The sequence below is a fragment of the Elephantulus edwardii genome, unplaced genomic scaffold (genome assembly GCF_000299155.1).
Source record: "Elephantulus edwardii isolate Elephantulus edwardi_28Jun2011 unplaced genomic scaffold, EleEdw1.0 scaffold00167, whole genome shotgun sequence".
In the NCBI taxonomy this organism is placed as follows: Eukaryota; Metazoa; Chordata; class Mammalia; order Macroscelidea; family Macroscelididae; genus Elephantulus; species Elephantulus edwardii.
In genome coordinates, this window is record NW_006399917.1 from 1,234,836 (window position 1) to 1,258,862 (window position 24,027).

Here is a 24,027-nt window from a genome sequence, read left to right on the forward strand (position 1 = left end):
TGTGCTAAAATTAGACTTCTTTTAACTCTTCACCATTTGCTAATATTTCCCACAAGGAGATGGGCTGAGGTGACTGTAGTTACGTGAACATGAGCAGTAATTTGTGAAAACATTTTATGAAGGTAATGCAGCAGAGGCAGGGATGGTTGACAGACAGAGACAGACCAGTGCAAGAGGAAAAGAAAATAGAAAGCGGGGGACACCCCTCTGGAAAGTCAGGGATGGAGCCAAACCTCTGGGCTCATTGTTGGGGGTGAGGGAAGCAACCGTCAGATGGTGGTGTTGTTATTATGTGCCACAGAGTCACATGCCACTCATAGCGACCCTACGAACAACAGCCCTGAACCTGGCTCTATCTTGAGCCAATCGCATTGTCTCTGATTCTCTTACCCCCATGACCCCAGTCACTGAGTCAATCCATCTCATCCAGAGTCTTCCTCTCTTGTGCTGTTCTTCCACCCTCCCAAGCATGATGTCCTTTTCCTAGGGACTAGTTCCCTCAGGAAATGTGTTCCCAAAGTATGTCAGACAGAGCTTCAGACTCCTTACATCCCGGAGCAGCCCAGTCTCACCCTCTCCAGGACGGACCTGTCTGTCGTCTTAGTAGTGTATAGTATGTTCAACACTCTTCTCCAGCACTATACCTGTTTTTATTGACTCCCAGTCTCCTGAGCTGGTTCATAGCCTTGCCCTGTCTAGGGACCCATAGGATTGGCTGGGGTTTGGTTTTCCTGCATTCTTGGGGAAGGGGCTTCTTCTGGATGTAACTCCCTCTTGGTGCAAATGTTTTTTACTTCCTTTCCTATTTCTTCAGAGAAAGTAAAGTTTTAGCCATTTTCTATGGGAGTGGGACAAAGGGGGAAAGAGACTGACCACGTAGCAAATTTACCCTTGACAAATACTATTAGTAACCGTTCCATTTTACAGATGAAGAAAGTGAGGCACTGAAAAATTTGCATAAAGTCCTACAACTGAAATATAAACCTAAGCAGTCTGGGTTCAGAGCCTCCATTTGGAACCACTATGCTATAGTAGAAATAAAAGATGAATTATATTGGGGAGAGTCTGTGGTCGGGGACTCTCTAGAGTGACTCTCTAGAGTACTGAAAAGCAACAATGTCAATCTGGAGACTAAGGTGCCATGGTCTTTGCAATTACTTGCTGTGCATCTGAGAGCTGGACAATGACTAAGGATGATAGAAGGATCAAAGCCTTTGAGTTGCGGGACTGTGTTGAACATACTGTTGACTGCCAGGAGAATAAACAAGTCTGTCCTGGAGAGGGTAAAACCAGGCTGCTTCCTGGAGGCAAGGATTTTAAGGCTCCGTCTCACATACTTTGGGCATGTAGCAAAGAGCGGCAAGTCCTTGGAGAAGGACATCATGCTTGGAAGTGTGGAGGGACAGCGTAGGAGAGGAAGACCCCGGATGAGATGGGTTGACTCAGTGACTGAAGTAATGAGATTAGATCTGTTGGAGACAATGAGACTGACTCAGGATAGGGCAAGTTTCAGAGCTAATGTACAAAGGGTCACTATGAGTTGCAGGTGACTCGATGGCACATAACGACATCATGCTGTATGACTTTTGTTTGTGTCTTTATATAGAGGAACACACCAGAGCTACTGGACTGGCTGCTGTTTCAGGTCCTGTCAAGTCAATTATGAGTCATCGTGGCCCCATGACCAACAGGTGGAAACCTCGCCCTCTCCAGCACCATCTTCACTGTCTCTGCCTTGCTTGAACCCAGCGATGCAGTCACTGTATCACTTAATCTCACTGAGGGTCTTCCTCTCTTCTGCTGACCATCTACTCAACTGGTGGCAGAAGTGGGGGGCAAGGGGAGGGAAAGAACAACTGAGCCAGCAGTGCACTGAAAGCTTCACACATGTTATCTTACTTGATTTCCATACAACTCTATATGGCAGGTACAAGAACTATCTCCATTTCATTGATGAGTAAACTGGGAATTCAAACAGAGAGTTTTAGAGCAAGGTACCATGGGTCACACCATTCACACCACATGTTGGCTGTAAGCCCCTGGGCAAGATACTCATCTTCTCTATTTCGTAGTTTCTTCACTTGTAAAAGAGAAATGATGCCCATACTTATCTTTGAGGGTATTCAAAGGATTAAGTGAGACCATTAATAGATAAAAAGAATACTCACCATAAAAACCATAGTTCTTACTGTTACTGTCCTTAATAAACCCAGCTCAGCCAGTCTGTCTGTCTTTAAAATACACTCATGTAGTGTTCTAGTTTAATACTTCACTGCTTCTTGAAGATCTGATATTAATGAACTTTCTATGATATATCCCAAGGATTTCTTTATGGACAAATAGGAAGTCATGGAGTACAAGACCATTTTACTAGGGCATATTCAAAAAAAGAAACAATCTTTTCTAATTGCAACCTACAAAATGATTAATCTTCCTTACCAACACACAGTGAGAAAAATAGGTTGAATAAGTGTATTATTAAGGGAAATTATATTTTTTTTTGCCAAATAATCCTTCAATAATTTTTATCTGTTAAAAAAAATCTGTCTCTGAAACCTAACAAGTAATGTTTCAGGAGTAGATGTTTAGTAAATTGCTCAGCATCATGGGAAAAAGAAAGATGGACAATCACCTCCCGTGCGATTTACAGTCTCTGGAAACACATGCGAGGGCTGGTCAGTTATAAATCAGTTACAATCCAACAGCCAGTTTATCTCTAGTGAATGTTAGGAATTTTAAAGAATAGTGATTTGAGGTATTTTTTATATATATCACTCTTTTCATACATCTGAGTCGCAGGAACAAGAATTCTCTCAAACTTTGAAGTTAAACAGCAGCAGCAGCAGCGTGGAAGACAAGCTGTATGTTAAAGATCAAGAGAAACACACAGCACTCAACCATGGTGCTGTAGTACGTTATGTGTTGTCCTAATTGAAAGGTCAGCAGTTCAAATCCACCAGCCACTCCTGAAGAGGAAGATAATACAGTCTCTTCCCACGAGGGTGTACAGCCCCAGAAACCTACTGGAGGGCTGTCATGAGTCAGAATCGGTTCGGCGACACTGGGGTTTCCTGGGCATCACGGGGCTGTGGTGGCAAAGCCCACAGCATGGAGTGCTGGAACCAAGAGATACCAAGTCTCTAGTGGTTCAAGTGAGCTTGCTGAAGGGGCTCAAGTGGCCTTGTCTCCTCTGTTCTAGGCCCTGGGAGAAGCCACGGTACAAGTCTTCCTGTCCCTTTCCTTATGTACTGAAAAAATTTGGTACAATTTAGGGAAAGAATATACTTCTGTATGTACCACAGAAGATATTGAAATAATTTTGCTACCAAATAAAAAAGTCAACTCTTTCTTATTGTACAGTTGACTCCAGCCTATGGTGACCTATAGAACACAGTCGAACTGCCAGAGTCTTTAATGCAGTAATGTTTATGGAAGCAGACTGCCACATTTTCCTCTCAGGGAGCAGCTGGTAGGTTTGAACCACTAACCTTTCAGTTTGAAGCCACATGCTTAATCACTGCACCAACAAGAAGCATTACATCTTCCTTGTTGTTATGTGCTGTCGAGTCACCTGCGACTCATAGTGACCCTATGCACATACTGCACCTCTGAAGCCAACCCTGTCCTGAGCCATCTCACTAATTTTGACACCATCTCACTGATTTTGACACACCAACCCCCATTGCCCCAGTCACTGAATCAATCCATCTCATCTAGGGTCTTCCTCTCCTGCAGTGTCCCTTCAGCTTTGCTAGTATGATGCCCTTCTCCAAGGACCGGTTCCTCCTGGCCATGTGCCCGAAGTATGTGAAACAGATTTCCAAAATTGTAGCCTCCAAGGAGAAACTTACACAATCAAAAACTCTCACCTGTTAAGATCTTAATTTGGATAAAAGCAAACATTCATCCTCATGTTTGATTTAGTAGAACTTACACTATCAGAGAATAATTTGTGTGTGTTTTTCTAAATTCAGGTTCATTCTTCTCGTCACTTTACCAAGGTCTAAGTTAGAGGTGAGAAGGGGAACAAGGGTAAGCCGGAAGAAGTGAGAAAAAATTCTGGAACCCGAAGGGGCTTAAGGGTGAGACAGAATAAGCAAAGAGGGCAGAACTTTAACATCTGCTAAACATGGCTGGAGCCTGACAACATGTGGGAAAATCAGTTCACGGAAATGTAATTCCAACTCCATGAACGAAGTCGTACTGGGCTCTTCTGAAAGTATTAAGAAAAGACGCACAAAAGGGGAGAGTGAAAATGTCCACAGCTTGTTCACGGCTGCTCTTCTTTACGTGCCTAGCAGTTTTCTCTCAGTCCTGACTTCAATTCCTGCCACATGCTCAGAGCACCCACCCACCTCACATATCCGCCTAAACAGTTGTCTCTCTGCATCCCCACCGTGAGACTGCACAGCAGGAAATAATCAGTATTCACTGAACACAAATCTCTATGAGACTGCATTTCCGTACTAAGAACAGGTTATCTTTATGCCATTCTTCCTCATTTGCTTGGTGACTGGGAGAGAAATAGGCAGGTAACAACTAGTGCACATCAGGAATTTTGTATAACTAATATGGACACCTCATGGAAACCAGTTACATTTATCAAAGAAAGGGGGTGGAGGGCAGCGTTGAAATTTGAGAAGAAAAGAAGGAAGTTCCAGCAAGTGTTTTTAATGTAGAGGAAGCACCAATGGGAGGGGTGAGCTGTCTTCAGTGAGCAGATACTAGGGCAAAGGATAACACAAAGAACAATTCTCAACAAAGTGTCCAAGGGCAGCTGTAAACCCCAAAAGTCAGTCTCACAGCTGACACTCCAGAGGGTTTCTAAGGCTGTAAATTGCACAAGAAGAGACTGCCCATTTGTGAAGCTTCTGGTGGATTCAAACCACCAGAGGCAGGGCCTTTGGGTAACCAGTGCAATTCCCTACAGACGAGGCCACCAGTGCTCCCCAGGGCATCGGTAGGCAGCCAGCAAGGAGTAGGGGCTGCGTGAACTGTGACCGAGGCCCTACTAAACCACTGACTAGGTATTTTTATGTCTGTTGTTCTTATGTGCCATGGAGTAAGAGCCCACTTTCAGCTAACCTGCCAGCAGTGTTTACAGACTAAAATTCACATGGGAGGAAACTGCCCACCTTTCTCCTGAGGAGCAGCTGGTGGATTTGGACCACCTGCCTTTGGGTTGGCAGCACAACTCCTAACAAAGTTCCAAGTAAATTATGAAAAGCTACAAATTTCCTTTTTCTGAAATCTGTTTTCATAAAACTTAAAGATATTTAAAAATAGAATTTTTTAAATGTCTGCTTTTCAATCATCTCATACAAAGATGCCTTATCTTTGTGTTCAGGATCTTCATGACAAGAGGAAAATTAAGTACAGGGGGATAGAAAATATAAGGTATATATAATTCCTGTCCTCTAAGGAAAGTCATGTACGGGGAAGGTATAGATACTGTAATATTGTTCAGTAAGTGATAAGGCTGAACATGGAATAATATGTAAAAGCTATACTAACCATTTAATTAAAAAAAAACACACACCTCTCAGAATGAAAATAATTGTAGGATAGTGAAAAATAAAATTTCTTAATATAGCTTGAAAATGGATCTACTTTGATTAATTCAACCACAAATATGATAACAAAGTATCATCCTTTCTAATACTGAGGAGAAAATAACCTTATTTATGATATCTTGTTGTTGTATGTTGTTTAGTCTGAACTGACTCATAAATGACCCTCCAGTGGGTTTTTAGAGAAAACTGCTTGCTGGGGAAGATTGCCCATTCTTCTCACATGGAGCAGCGGGTGGATTCAAGCCACATGATTTTGGGATTAGAGGACAGTTTCTTACCACTGGCCACAGATGGGGTTTGGTGTGTCAGAATTAGTGAGACTGGCTCAGGACAGGGAAGGGTTCAGAGCTACTGTACATAGGATTGCTATGCATCACAGACTCAACCAATAGCGTTCTAGGCAGGTTTGAAAGCAGAAGCTGCATCCACTTCCTAAACAACTTGCCTCTAGAAACGATGAACTTGATAAATGTCAACAGTTATGGAGGGGCTCCAGGCCTTTTGTTCATAAGGTCTCTATGAGTCATGCTCGACTCGAAGGCAATCAACAACAACATGACATTTTCTGTTAAAAAAACCCCTCTTCTTATATTTTTTTAAAAGCCAAATATTCTTAACATTTGCCGAACTTACTGGACAATAGACAAAGCCATCGCATTTCTCATCAATGAAAACCAATGTGGTCCCATGTGGATCAGGAAAAATCTTTTTCACACTGACAGGATGTCTATAGTCATTAACAAATTGCCAATCTTCAATGTAGAAATACTGAATGACACCAGTCTAAAAGAAAGAAACAAACAAAAAGAGACATGGAAATATGAAAGATTGTCAAGAAGATAGTGACTCTCAATACTTAAGCTAAATATACTTCCAAATCTGAAAGAAAAAAATGTCATATATTTATTTGAGGAAGAATCAGAAAATAACATTTAGTGTATGTGAACGGTAGCAAAATAAATGGGGCTGTACAAGCAATCTCACACAGTCTACTACTTCTAATCTGTTGGCATGGACTGCTGGAAGCTGCTCCATTTGTCCAAAGGTGATGGACGCCTCTCTGGCTGGTTAAGTCTACCAGTGGTTCCGTGGCAGAAGGATGCACAACCTCCTCCGGTGCAATTTACAGCCTCCCCACCCAGTAGTAATTCTAATACTCTTAATGAATGATATTTAAACGATAATATAAAACAGTGACTTTTAAACTTTCTACTTGCAAGAAATTTATCCTTAATTTAAGAGTAAATGATATCAAATGATATAATTTTTCACTGTTAACTAATAAATTAGAAAATCAAGTTTAAAATAAAACATTGCATGATAGAAATTAGTTTTCTCTCTACAAAGAAAAACCAAAGACCCAAAATGAAAAATATACCTTTATAATCATTAAAAACTGAAAAACTCAAGTGTAAATAAAAAAAATATATGACTTGAAAGCTGAAAACTTCAAAACACTAATGAAGGAAATAAAAGATAAATGAAGAGATGAGTCATGTTAGACATTAAGAATCAACATCCAAACATTATCAATTCTGTTTAAATTGATATAAAACACAATTCTTAGGAAAATCACAAGATTTTGTGCGTATGTGTGTTAAATTTAAGATTATTCTAAAATTTACACAGTAAGGCAAAAAAAAAGGAAAATAACTAAGATAATGTAGGGAGGTAGGGACGGAAAAAAATAAAGAAAAGCAGTCCACCTAATTTCAAGACTTTTTTATACAGCTTTAGTGGCCAAGCAGATAGAGTTGCGCTGCTAACCTAAGGCACAGTTCAACACCATCAGCTGCTCTGAGGGAGAAAGTTGGCCAGTCTCCTCCCATGCAATTTACAGGCTCTGAGAACCCACTGAGGGGTCAGCTATGAATCAGAGCTGACTAAATAGCAATGACGTTTTTCTGAGACAGTCATCAAGACTATAATACTGGTAAAGAGACAATATCTAGGTTAAAAGAATAAAATAAACAAGTCATGCAACTATGTTCACCAGATTATTTTTCTCATTTTTAAGATGGCTGAACAACCTCCTTCAATAACAATTTTTATTGGGATCCAGTTTATATATAATTCACCTATATAAAGTATACAATTCAATGATTTTTAGTACACTGACAGACTTGTCAACTATCTCTATCAATCTTGAAATCATTTCATCATCCCCAAAAGAAACCATTTCCCTCCAGCACCTAGCCCTAGGCTGAGTTATTTTCCTTTATAGATATGCTTATTCTGGGCATTTCATGTGATTGGAATCATATAACATGTGATGTTTGGGGAATGCCTTGTTTCACCTTAGCAAAATGCTATCAAGGTTTAGGAGGAATCAGGACTTCACTTTTTATTGCCAACAATTCCATTCAATGGATAAACCTCATTTACCCATTCCCTGACTGGTGGACAGCTGAGCTTTTCCCACTTGTGACTATCATGAATAAATGGCGCTCAGGTAAAAGTTTTTCTGGTAGATATTTGCTTCCAATTTTCCTGGATATATCCTTAGGACTGGAACTACTAGGTATATGGTATCTCTGACTTTTCAGAAAACTGCTCAAGTATTGATTCAAGTGGCTGCACCATTGTAGATTTTCATAAGGAGTGTATGCAGGTTCCAATTTCTTCATGTTTGTTATTATTATCTGTCCAGTATTGTTGCTCTAATTGGTTTGGTTTTGTGTTTTAAAATAGTACTGTGGGTATGAAGGTTTTTAACTCCAGAAAAGTATAAGCTCACATTCACATACACAAAAATCTGAATTTTTTACAGAATTATCTGTAATAGCCCAAAACTAGAAACATCCAGATGTCCTTTAATTGGTGTTTAAACTGTGTTACATCCACATCATGGAATAAAAAGAAATTACCATTGAAATGCACAAGTCAGATGAACCGCCAGAGAAGTATGCTGAAGGGCAGAAAAAACCCAGGATACCCTGCCTGATTCCACCGATACAGAAAACTCAAGAATATTCACACTCGCTTGGAGTAACAGAAGCACAATGAGTGGGAAAAATATCAAGAGGCATGAGAAAGCTCTTGGAGGTGACCCACTGTTCACTCTCTTGATCTGAGGGAATGGTGTTTCACGAGTGGATGTGTTGTCGTCAGGTGATGCTGAGCTGGCTCCTTTTACAGCGACTCTTTGGGAGAACGGAGGGGACCCTGCCTGATCCTGCACCATCACAGTCTCTGTGGTCACAGTCTCTGTGGTCACAGTCTCTGTGGTCACAGTCTCTGTGGTGCCTAGTTAAGCCCATGGGAGTCAGCGAGTCAGTCTGTCTCATTGAGGGTTTTCCTCTCTTTCACCACCATTCTCCTTTCCAAGCACAATTTTCTTCAGGGATTAGTTTCTCCTGATAACTTGCTCCAAGTGTCCATGCTTCTCGGGAGCATTCTGGCTGCACTTTCTCGAAGACAGAATTATCTTGCTTTTGGAAATTCATAGTGTACCTAATATTCTTCACTAAGACCACAATTCATGAGTACCTTGTACACTTATCAACACTGGGGCTTCAAACTACTTGATTCAACTTAAAGTATATACTGTTTGCTAAATTTGAATCAGGGCTTAGAATTAATTGGTGTAACTGAGTTTAACACTCTGCTGAGAATTCTCACTACTGGGCCAACTGGCAGCAACAAGATGGAGAAGAGATTGGGATTGTTAATAATTTCAGCTTGCTCAGTTCCACCATCAACACTCTTGGTATCAGCAGTCAGGAATAAAAAGGTGAAATGCACTGGGAAAATCTGCCGTCAGGGACCTCTCCAGAGTACTGAGAAGCAATGACATCAGTGTAGAGACTAAGGTGTGCCTGAGGCAGGCCATGGTCTTCAAGTAAGCAATTACTTACTATGTACCAGAGAGCTGGACAATGACTAAGGGTGCTAGATGAAGAATTGATGCCTTTAAGTTGTGGTGCTGGAAAAGAGTACTGAATGGAGCATGGACTGCCAAGAGAATAAATGGTTTTGTTCTGGAGAGGGCAAAACCAAGTTGGTCCTTGGAGGCAAGGATCTTGAAGCTCTGTCTCACACACTTTGGACATGAGGCCAGGAGAGACCAGACCTTGGAGAAAGACATCATGCTTGGAAGTGTGGAGGGAGAGCGCAGGAGAAGAAGACCCTGCATGATGTGGCTTGACACAGTAACTGAGGTAATGGGGGTAAGAGGGTCAGAGGCAATGGGAGTGACTCAGATAGGGCAGGCCTCAGAGCTGTTGTACATAGGGTTGCTATAAGTCACAAGTGATTCGATGCCACATAACAACAACAAACTGCATGGGAGGAGACTGCTCATCTTTCTTCCCAAGGAATGGCTGGTGAGTGCTGACTTTGGGTTAGCAGGGCAACACCCTATAAAGTATATCAACAGAGTTCCCTTAAGTAATGTTGTTGCTGTAGTTTATCATCGAGTTAGGACCAACCCACAGCTGGCCCTCAAGTGGGTTTTCAAAGGCAGTTAATTACCCTTGAGAAGAAAGCCCATACTTCTTCCACAGAGGTGATGGTGGACTCAAACCGCCTGCATTCAGTATCTCAGTGAAGCTTCTTGCCACTAGGCCACCAGAGTTTCCTTAAGTGAATTTAGGGCTTTGTAAACTATTATATATCATATCAATGTTATCATGTAGCATTACTTACCTCATCAATGACTAATTTACCTGACACATGACTGACCCTACTGAGATATATTATCACATTTTTCTAACTTAAATGTAAAATCTTAAAATTGTGATAAGTTTATTTACTTTATTTCTTTAAAAATAGTCCAATGTGAGGAAAATGGAAACTTGAAATCATGCATAATGGGTTTTTCCCCTTAATGTAGAAAAGAAAGCCTATCTATGTTGCTAATTCAAGATCAAACAGATGTGACATATTTTGAAAAAGAAGATACTGTAATTGTGTTTTATGTCCATGTGGCTAAAATATTTACAGGGTATAGATGTTTCAAAGGGCCAAGAGATTGAAACGAGGCTCCTAGTGAAAAGCAGTATTGAAATGAATGTTAAATGTAGACTCTGCGACACTGAAAGTGTCAGAGATGTCTTAGGTGTATCACTGAACTCAATGTAAGGCTTGTTGTTAAGTGCTGTCAAGCTGAGTATAACTCCTAGTAACCCTGTGAACAGCCAGCCTGAAGGTTTAGGGGGGTTAAGAATAACTAGTAACCTACAGAGCTGTGATTGTTTTGGCTTTGCCTGGCTCCAAAGACTGCTCTTTTCATTATTATGCCACCCAAATTGCTTAAGAATCACAAAAGCACCATAGCCTCATAAATAAAGTGTATGCAGCCAATATAGATGGCACACATAGTAAAACTGGCTTTTAAGGAACACAGGTGGTTTGCAAAAATGTTTAGTGTGTATGCTATTTGCATTAAAATATGCTATTCGTTAAATGAAAAAAAAAAGAATCACAAAAGCAGTTGACAGGCAGATCAGCCCACTTACAAGCTCTCCATAGACATTAATCAGAGATGGTTTCACTGCTATTTCGGTTTAATACGTGGATGGAGATGGTAAGAGAGAATGGTGGGCAAAGCAATTCGACCAAGACCCCAAAGTAAAAATTAGAGATTTGCCATACTCTAGGTTGAAGACGCTGATACGTACATCTGTACCGTAGATGAGGAAATCATTAGTTAAGGCAAGACACAAAATCCGACACTTATCATCCACCGCTGGGAAAAGTCGCGTCTCACGCTCTTCTTGAGTATCTAAGATTTCACTTTCTATCTAAAACACAGAAAGAGAACATTGGTTCAGAGATGTAAGGTCATTTTACTCTTATTTGAGTAAACCTGGTCTGCCACAGCAGGGGTGGGGCAGCAAGGAGCACAGCTTATTTCTTAAATTCAGCTAAACATTCAGACTCCCAGTTGACACGAGCTAATCTAGTTGGAAGATCAGCCAGCACAGCATCAGGTGTTACTCTCCAGTGTGACCGTCTTTCAGCAGAAGCTAATATCTAATAGCTTATTATCTGGGCTTCCCAGGTGTAGGTAGAGTTGAGAGATGGAGGTGAGAACAGCCCTGGTTCAGAAGTCTCACTTTACAAGAGCTGTGATAGCTTGGACAACACAGTAGGGATAGTTCTGGGATCCCCTCTGGTGGCATCCCAGATTCCAGAATCAATGCATCTGGGGAAGCTCAAAGATAGGGCAACCCATCATTGTTTTATAGTTCATAGCCGGCTCTCTTAGCATGTAATTTTCCCAGTCAAATGTAATATTTACCATAGAGAACGCCACGAGCAGCACAAGTTACACTTTATTAGGTTTCTCTAAGGAAGAGAGCTAGAAAGTTAACTGAACAAGAGAATCGTAGTCAGAAGGGGAATTGCTTTGTTAACTGTTAGGTCCACCTGGCTTCCCATCTAGTCTGCACTTTTGACCAAAGTGCATTAAACATCCGGTTGTTTGTCAGCATCATTTAACAACCTTTGCTGCTGTTATTAGCAGCCATAGTGTTCAATTCCGTGTGTGTGTGTGTGTGTGTGTGAACAGCCCCATCGGGGTTTTCTAGGCTGTGACCTTTGGAAGCAGACTGCTCAGCCAGGAATTTCTGGTTGGGCGCAGGCAGCAAAGTCTTGCAGCTAGTTGTTATTGTTAGTGATCCTCTGTACAACAGCTCTGAAACCTGCCCTGTCCTGAATTGGTCTCACTGACTCCAACACACCTACCCCCACTGCCTCAGTTACCGTCACCTCATCTGGGGTCTTCTTCTCCTGCACTGTCCCTCCACCCTTCTGAGCATGCCACTGTTAGCTCTGGACACCAAACTTATACTTACCAAATGTAACTGGACTTTACCCTCAAAAAGTGCAGCAGCATAGTCAGAATGGAGGCAAATGCTGGCGACTGTTCCCAAGTATTCCATATCTTTCAATTTTTTCACAGCTATAGTAATTTAAAAATAAACAAACCTCAAACAGTGAATCCAATATATGAATGAATGTACAGGTCCTAAACCTTTCTTATATATCTTACATTTACAAACATTGACAGATATTTTAAGTATATTCTTTTGCAAGGATATTCTAACCCTTTTAATTTTACCTTTAGCCATTCTAAAGAAAAATCTTCACTCTAAATAAGACCGAAGAACTGATGCCTTTGAATTGTGGTGCCACAGAAGAGGACAGACTAGCTCAGGAACTGCCAAAAAATCCCCAAACAAATCTGTTCTGAAGGAAATATGACTTCCTGAGAGGAGTGCTCTGTAGGAGACAAAGGTGATGAAACTTTGGGTCGCATACTTTGGGCAAGTTGTCAGGTCCTTGGAAAGACATCGTGCTGGGAAACATGAGGGTCAGTGAGAGAGAACGAGAGCCTCAATTAGACTGATACAGTGACTGTAACAGTAGGTTAAAGCTCGGACTGTGAAGATGGTAAAGGACAGGCCAAGATCCAGATCTGTTGTTCACAGGGCTGCTATTAATTGCAGGGGACTCGATGACACCCAACAGCAACAACAAAGAAAAAAAATCTTTCTTTTAAATTCATAATTACCATATAAATTTTCTTTCAGAAATTCCACAAAAGTTTGCCAAGTAATAATAATTTTAAAAATCTATTTTTTTTTTAAAAAAAGAGAGTTCTAGTGGCAAGAAGCTGCACTGCAATCCCACAGGTAAGCAGTTTGAATCCATCAGATGCTCTGCTGGAGAAGGAGGGGCAATCTCTTGTACCAGTCAGATCTGATTTGATGGTACACACACAAAAAATAATAAAAGTTTTTTAAAAAATAAAAGTTTTTTAAAAAGAGAGTTAAGCCTTACTGACAAGAAATGCAATGTTTTTCTCCCATTAGGGGGATAGCTCAAAGGTTTGCTCTACTCCTGATGAACTTCTGACCTCCAGAGGGAAAAAGAATCTCTGTAGGGGCTGTTAGCCAAAAGGGTGGTCGTTCATGCCCTCCAGCCCCTCCAGGTGAGAAAGAGGTGGGAGACGACAGCCGTGGGAACCCTGTGCTAGTCCTACTCTGCCTCACAGGGTCACTATAAGTCACTATAAGTTGTAATCAACCAGACAGCAGGAGCTTGCGGACTGTGGGGAACAGAGAAGTCGAAGGAGGAGAAGACAAGGCTCCGATTATATGCTGACAGCCATCCTGCAGAGAATGAAAGGGAAGAGAGCACTGAAATTTATGAAGTGCCTATGAGACTAACACATAACTCCAGACTAAGGAGTTGTTGTGTTCCTTGGGCGTAAAGATGATGGCACTTCATCATGTTAGGAAAGGTGGAGGGGCGGTGAAGGAGAAGACCCTCGATCAGGTGGACTGACACGGTGACTGTGGCTACGGGCATGAGTGTTAAGAGACGGCAAGGCTGGTATGGGACTGGACAGCATTCAGATCAGTTTATACGGTCACTATGTGTCATACTGAGTTCAACTGCTATGAGTCACTATGACTCTACGGATGCCCCGTGGAGGCTATGACTTTGAAGCTCCATCTCACATACTTTGGGCATGTGGCCAGGAGGGACCGGGCCTTAGAGAAGGACATCAAACTTGGAAGGGTGAAGGGACAGCGCAGATGAGGAAGACTTTGGATGAGATAGACTGACAGTTACTGGAGTAATAGGAGTGGGTATGTCAGAGCTAGTGAGACTGACTCAGGATAGAGCAGAGTTCAGAGCTATTGTACACAGGGTTGTTACAGGCTGCAGGCAACTAAATGGCACATAACAGTAACAACAGCATGAGTCATACTCGACAACATCTAACAAAAACATCAAGAACCAGACTAAGGAGTTGTTGTGTTTGGGTTTTTTTCCCTGCTGTTTTCTTTATTTGCTATACATAAAACCCATCACTTTAATGAGAATAAAACACTTCTGTATGCACATACTGTCAAAACATTTTAAAAGGCCCAAATTTTAATAAGAAGAATAGACAAATTCATTAGACGAGAGATCATACATTACTCTGACAAAGAAAAGCTTTAAAAAAGGGGAAAAAATTGCCTCAACATTCTGCTTGCAAGTTTCTACCAATACTGAATGAATGCATCTGTGTGTGCATGAATAACTGCAGTTTCTACAGGAGCTTTGAGAGTGGACTAGATGTGACTCCATTCCCTCAGGAGATCTACTTACGTGTGCATATACACATGCACATCATGTTGTTTAACCACACTAAGAGGCACTTAGCACAGCCCTGGTTCAAAGGGAGATCACATTTTATTTCACTTAATCTTCCTCACAGTCCCTTACCAGGGAGCTCTAGTGGCCTCGTGTTAAGAAATTGCACTGCAATCCCAAAGGCACACGGTTCAAATCCACCAGCTGCTCAGTGGGAAAAGGATGGACAATCTCCTCCCATGTGATTTACTGTCTCTGAACACCGGCTGAAGGGTCAGCTATGAGTCAGTTCTGTCTCTACGGTACACAACAACCACCTTTATTTTTTCAGATGAGAAAACAAAGGCTTAGAGAGAGAGAGAGAGAATTTCTCCACAATTGTTCAGCCTAGTCCTCTTTAATTCTCTGTCCACGAAACTATGTATGCTATCTACATTACAGATGAAGAATAAAATCTTTTCTGGGAATTTGCAAATTATTTAGAATTTTCAAAACACTACTTAAGAAAAATAATATCTGGACTGAAAAGAGGAAAATACAAAACATCCAAAACTTCCTTCAAGAATAATTCAAATTTCCTAGTCTTAGAAAGAATTTGGTCACTTCCCACATTATACCAAGAGAAAGAAATACCACAAGCAAGAAAGAGTAAACTGGATTTAGACTTGCCATTCTCTCCAAGGACGTAAAACCAAGCCCGATTATTCATCCCCACAGCCAGATGGTAAAGACCGACCGCTACAAAATTGGGTTCCACGTCAACAGAGACTGTGATTGGGAGCTCCTGCAATGTGGAAAAAGTAACAGAAGTAAATCAGCTGTCACAACTGTTTTGTTTCCATCCAAAGATGAAGTAAAAATAGTGCAGTATCCATACTCTTTCAACATGGTTGGCTACAGTTACTTCCAAGAGGGAGGTGAGATAGGCAATCCTGGTGCTGCAGGCGTCCCCCAGGATGGGAAGTTTGGTCAGGAACACATGGAGCGAGCCCGTTTGGGTGGATAATGCGAGCAACTGACCATCATCCGTCCAGGATAAAGTGCCCAGCCCTGAAATAATTGCCAAAATAATATTAAAAACAAATACACAACTGCAGGTAAATAAGCAAACAACTATTTTAATTGAAGTTACTGTTGTTGTTATTGTTATGTACGATCAAGTCAGAACCAACTCATAGCTGACTCTCCAGCAGGTTTTCATATGCAGTAAATTGCACAGGAAGAAACTGTCCTTTTTTCTTCCCTGGAGCAACTGCTGGATTTGAACCATGGGCCTTTGGATTGGCAGCATAGTTCTTTACCACTAGGTCACAAGAACTCCCATTTAAGCTACTAGACGTATAAAAAACCTCAAATCTTCAAATGTGTTCTTTAATACATATCTTGGAGGCCTGGTGAGATAGTGTATTAAGTGTTAGACTACAACCTGCAAGGCTGAAAGTTCAAATCCACTACTCTTCTACTTGGAGCTCTGGTAGCCTAGTGGGTATGGAGTTGCAGTGACAAACCAAAAGACAAGTGGCTCAAACCCACCAGCACCTCCAAGGGAGAAAGATGGAGAATCTCCTGCCAAGCAATTGACAGCCTCTGAAAACCCACTGGAGGGTTAGTTATGAGTTAGTTTCGACACTCAATAGCACATAGCAACGTAACAACAATAAAAACTGTTCTACAGGAGGAGGACAAGGCAGTCTACTCACATTAGGATTTACAGCTTCAACAAAGAGGCGGTGAAAGTCTTGCTGTATGTAGATGATATGACAGTATACACAGAAAACCCCGAGGACTCAACACAAAACACTGTTAGAACTAGTGTATTAATTTAGTAGAGTGGTAGGATACAAGATCAACATACAAAAGTCAGAGTTATTCCTCTACAATAAGAAAGAAAATACAGAGTAGGAAATCAAGAAAGTAATACCATTTATAATAGCCAACAACAAATTGAAACACTTAAGAATAAACCTAACTAGAGACACAAAAGGCCGTTACAAAGAAAACTAGGTAGTATGAAAATACTTCTGCAAGAAACAATGTAAGACCTAACTAAATGGGAAAATGTTCCCTACTCACGGATAGGAAGATTCAATATTGTGAAAATGACAATCCTACAAAAAGCAGTCAACATGCTTAATGCAAGCCCAATACAGATACCAAATTAATTTTTCAAAGAGATAGAAAAGGCACTGGCAAGTTTGTTTGGACAGTAAAGAGACCCTGAATAAACAAAGCACTTCTAAAAAAACAACAATGGGAGGCATAGCACTGCCTAATCTCAAAACCTATTGTTTTTGTTGTTATATGCCATCGAGTAGCCTGCAACTCAAAACGACTCTATGTACAACAGTCCTAAACCCTGCTCTATCACTTGCCAATCTTACTATCTCTGTCACACTCAACCCCATTATCCCAGTGACTGAATCAAAACATCACATCCAGGGTCTTCCTCTCCTGCATGGTCCCTCCACCTTCCCAAGCATGATCTCCCTCTCCAAGGACTTGATTCCACCTTGCAACATGTCCAAAGTATGTCAGACGAAGCTTCAGTATCCTTGCCTCCAAGGAGCAGCCCAGCTTCACCCTCTGCAGGACGAACTTGTTTGTTCTTCTAGCAGTCCATAGTATATCCAATACTCTTCTCCAGCACCAAAGATCAAAAGCATCAACTCTCCTTCTATCATCCCTCCTTACTGTCCAGCTCTCTGATGCACAGCAAGTAACTTCAAAGACCATGGCCTATATCAGGCGCACCTTAGTCTCCAGACTGACCAGTACTGGTCTTCAGTACTTTCCAGAGGTCTCTGACAGCAGACGTTCCCAATGCAATTTGTCTTTTAATTTCCTGGCTGCTAGTACCAAGAGTGTTGATTGTAGAGCCAAGTAAACGGAAGCTGTCAACAATCTCAGTCTCTTCACCATCCATCATGATGCTTCCAATTGGCCCCATGGTGAGAAACTTTGTTTTCTTGATGTTGAGCTTCAATCCATATTGAAGGCTGCAGTCCTTGACCTTCTGCAGTAAGCACTTCAGGTCCTCCTCAGTTTCAGGAAGCAGGGTTGCTACATCTGCATAACACAGATTGTTGATGAGTTTACCTCCAATCCTGATGATATAATAACCAAAACAGAATGGTGCTGGTACAATGACAGGAATGTAAACCAGGAGAACAGAATCAAGAACCCAGATATTAACCCATCTATCTATGACCAACTGATATTCAACAAGGAAACCAAACCTCTCAAATGGTGAAATGACAACCTTTCCAACAAATGGTGCTCATAAAACGGGACTGCTACCTCCAGAAAACTGAAGCAGGATCCACACCTTACACCAAAAATCAACTCCAGGTGGATTAGAGATCAGGGAGTAAAGCCCAGACCCATAAATTTCATAAGAGAACTGGGACCAAGTTTAGAAAGTCTAGTCTATGGTATAGAGAGGCTGACAAATATAGCCATAAATGTACAACCAGGAGAGGATAAAAATTGATGATTATGACCTTCTAAAGATTAAATCACTGCAAGCATCAAAAGCTTTTTTCAATAGGTTGAAAAGAAAACCTACTGACTGGGAAAACACATGTGGCAATACCATCTCAGACAAGGGCCTCATAACAAAAGTTTACAGAATCTTACAGGATCTCCACAGAAAGATTGACAACACAATTACAAAATGGGCAAAAGACATGGAAAGACTTTTCACAGAGGAAAATACTCAGATGGCCAACAGAAAAATGCTCAAAATCACTGGCAGTAAGAGAGATGCAAATCAAATAAAAAAAATTTTTTAAAAAAAGAGAGATGCAAATCAAAACCACAATGAGATACCATCTCACTCCATTACAGTGGCAACGTTTTACAGGACAGCAAGTAATTGATGTTGGATAGGATGTGAAGAGATGAAAACTCTAATACATTGTTGGTGGGATTGTAAAATTGTACAACCACTCTGGAAGGCAGTTTGTCATTTCCTCAAAAAGCCGAACACAAATTCCACATGACCCAGCTATTCCACTGCTAGGAATTTGCTGCTGTTAGGTGCCGTCAAGTACAATCCATAGTGACTCTACGGACAGTGGATCTGAACCTTGTCCCGTCCTGTGCCATCGTTACACTTCCTGATACAGTAGAGCCCACTGTAGCAGTCATCGTGTCAATCCACCTGGTTGAGGGTCTTCCTCTCCTTTGCCAAACTTCTACCCTTCCAAGCATCATGTCTCTCTCCAAGGAATAGTCCCTCCTAGCAACATGCCCAAAGTATGTGAGGGGAAGCCTCATCATTCTTGCTTCCAAAGAACATTCTGGCTGCACTTCTCCAAGACATATATATTTGCTCTTTTGGTAGTCCATGAGATGATCAGTGCTCTTCTCCAATACCATAACTCAAGGGAATCAATTCTTCTTCTGTAATCTCTATTCATTGCCCAGCTGTCAGATGACTAGCAAGTGATCAGAAAGACCATGGGTGAATCAGACATATCTTAATCCTCAAAGTGACATCATAACACCTCAATAATTTAGAGAAGTCTAGGAATATACCCCAAGGAAATTAGAACTGAAACACAGAGATTTGCACACCAATGTACCATCATTAACCACAATTGCAAGAATATGGGAACAGACCAAATGTCCAAGCACAAGGGATAGACATTATGCTGAGTGAACTAACTCAGTCTCATATGGACAAATACTGCAGAAGACCATTACTGTAAAAATAGAAGGATAACTAGTAAAACATGTATGGAGATCCAAGGGACAAAGGGGAAGATGGGTGGGGGAAATCATAGGGTCTCACAATTAGGTAGGTGGAGGGAGGAGTAGGTACAGGAAATGGGAAAGATCCACAGGGATCTGGAAAGTCAGGGTAATGGTGGGCATAGTTCAGTGGTGATTATTTTCATAAAACAATGAATGGGAATGATTATATGAAATACAATACGTACAAACTTTTTATGAAAAACCAATATAAAATAATTTTTTATAATAACAGAGGAAATGAAAAAAGGAAGAAGAAAAATCACTAGGATAGCAGAGGTTAGTGGGTGGAAGGTGGGGAGAAGGAACAGGAAAGATTCAATGAGGACTTGAAAAGACAGCGTAATAACAGCCACAGATCAACAGTAATTAATTATATACAATGTAATGCATGTGAAATTATTATATAAAACACAATGTACATGAATGAAACACAATGTAAATTAAAGAGTATATAAAACAAGATGTAGATGCATGAAAAACAATGTATATTAATGTATGCAAACCAATAAAAAATATTAGAAGGGGGAGAAAAGATTTACAGCCTCAGAAATATGATGGAGGGTCAGCTGAGTCTGAGCCGACTAGACAGCTGTCGTGTCCAATATAGTCACCAGGCGTGTCACGTGAATACGAACATTGGCAATTTAAAAACCGGCTCAAAGGGAAAGACTGTAAGGACAATTTACATTTACAGCCGAATTAGATACAAATCATGGTAAATCTCTGGATCAAAGTGAACTTGCATCATTTCAGTCAAATAGTATGACTCAACATCATTACCAAATTAGGAGATAATCATAGGTAGCTAGGAAAGGATATTCCTTTTATTGTTCTTAAAAGAAGGCAAGTCATACAATAAATACAATATAGTGTAGCAAATGCAACAGTACTTTTTGAAATCAGAATGATAAAAATAACAATATTTTAGAAAAGCAGTACCTTTGTTTTCATCATCCAGGCTGATTATAGCATGCATATCTTTTAATTCTGTCAGGTCATGGATTTTAATGCTGGGGGGAAAAAATAATACTCAATATGAACCTTAGAAAACATTACTTTTTAAAAAAATTATTTGTAAACCTTCATGCTAATAAAAAATGCACATAAAAATTCCCATTGTTTTAAAGTTTACAAAATCAGGAAACTATTGGAACAAGTTCATTGTCTCCAAATGGAATGTACAGGATGCTATACTGGGTTAAGGTGAGAAAATGTTAGTGTGTTTCTTTCTCTATTAAATGATATTGTTCCCTTGGGGGTGGTAAACACCCAGTTTAATCCTCTGATCTACCGCTTCAGGAATAAGGGAGTTAATGTCCTGGAGAATGGTCTGAGTAGAAAAACATGAGCTGGAGCAGCATTAATAACTGTTAAGAGGAGACAGGTTTCTCTTTTGCAATGTTTTTCTTCCTACAGAGTTCTTGCATATAAAAAGAAATGAAGTACAACCACTCTGGAAGGCAGGGCAGTTGGGCGCTTCCTCAAAAAGCTGAACACTGAAATTCCATATGACCCAGCTATTCCACTGCTTGGAATAAAACCCTGAGAAAATGAGAACTGAGGCACAAACGGAGACTTGTGTATCAAGATTCATCGTGTTATTCACCATCGCAAGAACATGAAAACAGCCCACATGTTCAACCACAATGGAATTGATTGAGAAATTACAGTACATTCACACAATGGAATACCAGGCAGTACGCAGGAGCAATGATTTTGTAAATTATTACCTAACTTGGGAGGGACTAGAGAGTATTTTGCTGAGTGAACTAACTCAGTCCCATAAGGACAAATACTGGATAAAACCATTCTTGTAGAATGGGTATGGGGTGGGGGGTGGAAGCAGAGAGGTGAGTATGGGCGGGGGACGGGGTGGTTAATCATGGGGTAAGCACAATTTGGTGGAGGGTGATGAAGGAGATTGGAAAGATTCTGTGTGAAAAACAATGTATCCAAGCTTTATAAATAAATAAATAAATATAAAATAAAATGAAAAGAAAAAATAAAACAAACAAAAAATGAGGCATACTAGGAAGAGCATTAGCTCTGAAAACAGAGGCCTAATATTACTTTATGGCACTCTGGTGCTCTAGTGGGTAGGTAGCTGCACTGTCAATCAAAGGCTCAAGTCTACTAGCTCCTCCACAGGAGAAACAAAGATGGACCATCCTTTTCTGTGTGCTTTAGAGCCTCTGAAAACCCACTGGAGGGTCAGGTAGGAGTTATTCCAAGTCAACAGTAATGAGTGAGTGAGTACTACACTTCATAGGGTTACCGGAGAGAACAACGGTAGTGCAGATGAAAGTTTGTAGCAAAGCCTTGGCAACCAGCAGCTGTTATATTTCTTTTCAGTCTCTAGTGTTTTTCCTTTAACATTTACCCCCTCATTGCTTCTATTTAATGAAACTTTACATTTATTTCTATTTTCTTTTTAGGTAATTGTATATCACAAGCAGTTGTAAGAAATACAAGAGCAATTCTATGTACTTTTTACCCAGCATCCCTCAATGGGAACATCTATAAAAACCATCAAGTTATTGCCATGACTCCTAGACTCCAGTGGTTTTTGGAGGCTATAAATCATGTAGACAATACCACCTTTCTCTCGTGGAGCAGCTAGTGGATTTGCACCATCTGTCTTGGCACACAGGACACTGACATTCACACAATCCACCAATCTGGATTAGCTTTCTCCTCGTTTTACTTAGGTGGGCTACGGTTATGCGTGTATTTAATTCTATGCAATTTTTATCACATGTACATTGCATATACCCACTACCAGTCAAGATATGGAGCAGTTCCATCCTCCTGTTGTCCTTAAATGCGTCCCCCCCTCCCCCCATCTCCACAGCCTATCCGCTTCCCTACACTCTGGCCAACACAGATTTGTTCTCTGTTTAATCTTGACATGTCAAGAATATAAATGTATGGAATCACACAGTATGCAATGTTTTCATTCAGCATAGTTTCTCTGGCGATTCATCTGAGCTGTTGCATATTGGTAATCCATGTAGTACTAGGATGGATTCCATGTGTATACCACAAATGAAGAACACATGGATTAGTTCCAGGGCTTAGCTTTGGGCTATTACAAGAAAAGCTGCGGCTATAAACATCCTTGGGTTTTTATGTGAATATTCTTTCTCTGGGATAAATGCCTAGGAATACAATTGTTGGGTCACATAATAATTGCATGTTTAGATTTTAGTTTGTTTGCTTTTGCTGTATTTTTAACATTTTGTTTACAAAGAAACTGCCAAGCTATTTCCACAATAACCATACCAGTTTATAGTCCTCCCAGCAATGAGTTGAGTAATCTAGTTTTTCCTGTGTCTTCAGCAACATCTTGCTGTTGTTAAGAATTTTTATTTTAGCCATTCTCATCTAACACAAGTTCATCCTGGAAAGGGTGAACCCAGGCTGCTTCTTGGAGGCAAGGATTCTGAAGCTCCCTCTGACATACTTTGGACATGATGCAAGGCGGGATCAATCTTTGGAGACGGACGTCATGCTTGGGAGGGTGGAGGGACAGCACAGGAGAGGAAGACCCTCTATGAGGTAGACTGATTCAGTGATGGGGTAATGGGGGTAGGTATGTCAGAGACAGTGAGATTGGCACAGAATAGGGCAGGGCTTAGGGCTGTTGTACATAAGGGCCGCTATGAGTCACAGGTGACTTGACAGCACATAACAACAACAGCAACAATACATGTGTTAAGGGAGCTCTGGTGGCTTAGTGGTAAGGAACTGCGCTGCCAACACAAAGGTGGTGGTGGTTGCTGTTAGGTGCCATCGAGTAGAGTACGACTCATAGTGACCCTATGAAGAAAAGATCTGAACCCTGCTCTATCCTGCACCCTCCTCACACTGCCCGACACACAAGAGCTCATTGCAGCAGTCACCATGTCAATCCACCTGGTTGAAGGTCTTCTTCCTCTTCCTTGCCGACTCTTCAGCCTTCCCAACATCATGTCCCTCTCCAAGGAACAGTCCCTCTCTGCAACATGTCCAAAGTATGTAAGGCAAAGCCTCATCATTCTTGCCTCCAAAAAGCATTTTGGCTGCACCCTCTCTAAGTTCATTCTCCTGGCCGTCCATGGAATGGATGTTCAGTGCTCTTCTTTAATATCACAGCTCAAAGGCATCAACTCTTCTTTTGTGATCCTTACTCATTGTCTGGGTCTTGGGTGCATAGCTAGTAATCGGAAAGACCAGGGCCTAAATCAGATGCACCTTAGTCCTCAAACTGACATCACTACTCCTCAATACTTTGGAAAGGTTCCTAACTGCAAATTTTCCCATTGCAATGTGTCTCCTTAATTCCTGACTTCTTGTACCACAGGTGTTAATTGTGGATCCAAACAAGATGAAGCTATTGACAGTTTGAATCTCCTCTCCATCTATCATGATGCTGTCTATTGGCCCAATGGTAAAAATCTTTGTTTTTCTGACATTGAGCAATCCATACCAAAAGCTGCATTCCTTGATCTTCTGCAACAAGTGCTTCAAGGCCCCTTCACTTTGAGCAAGCAAGGTTGTGTCATCTGCATAATGGAGGTTACAGTTCAAATTCACCAGCTGCTCCACCGGAGAGAGCTGG

General features: G+C 41.0%; 1 protein-coding gene across 1 annotated transcript in view; it reads right to left on the minus strand.

Moving 5' to 3' along the window:
* Positions 1-24,027, minus strand: part of WDR19 (WD repeat domain 19) — a 137,715-nt gene that overhangs the window by 48,078 nt on the left and 65,610 nt on the right. Inside the window, exons 9-14 of the mRNA XM_006895406.1 lie at positions 20,367-20,437; positions 15,547-15,719; positions 15,339-15,453; positions 12,374-12,480; positions 11,195-11,317; positions 6,207-6,356 (exon numbers count right to left, since the gene is read on the minus strand). Coding sequence (XP_006895468.1) covers positions 6,207-6,356; positions 11,195-11,317; positions 12,374-12,480; positions 15,339-15,453; positions 15,547-15,719; positions 20,367-20,437 — 739 coding nt within the window. The remainder of the gene's footprint in view (positions 1-6,206; positions 6,357-11,194; positions 11,318-12,373; positions 12,481-15,338; positions 15,454-15,546; positions 15,720-20,366; positions 20,438-24,027) is intronic.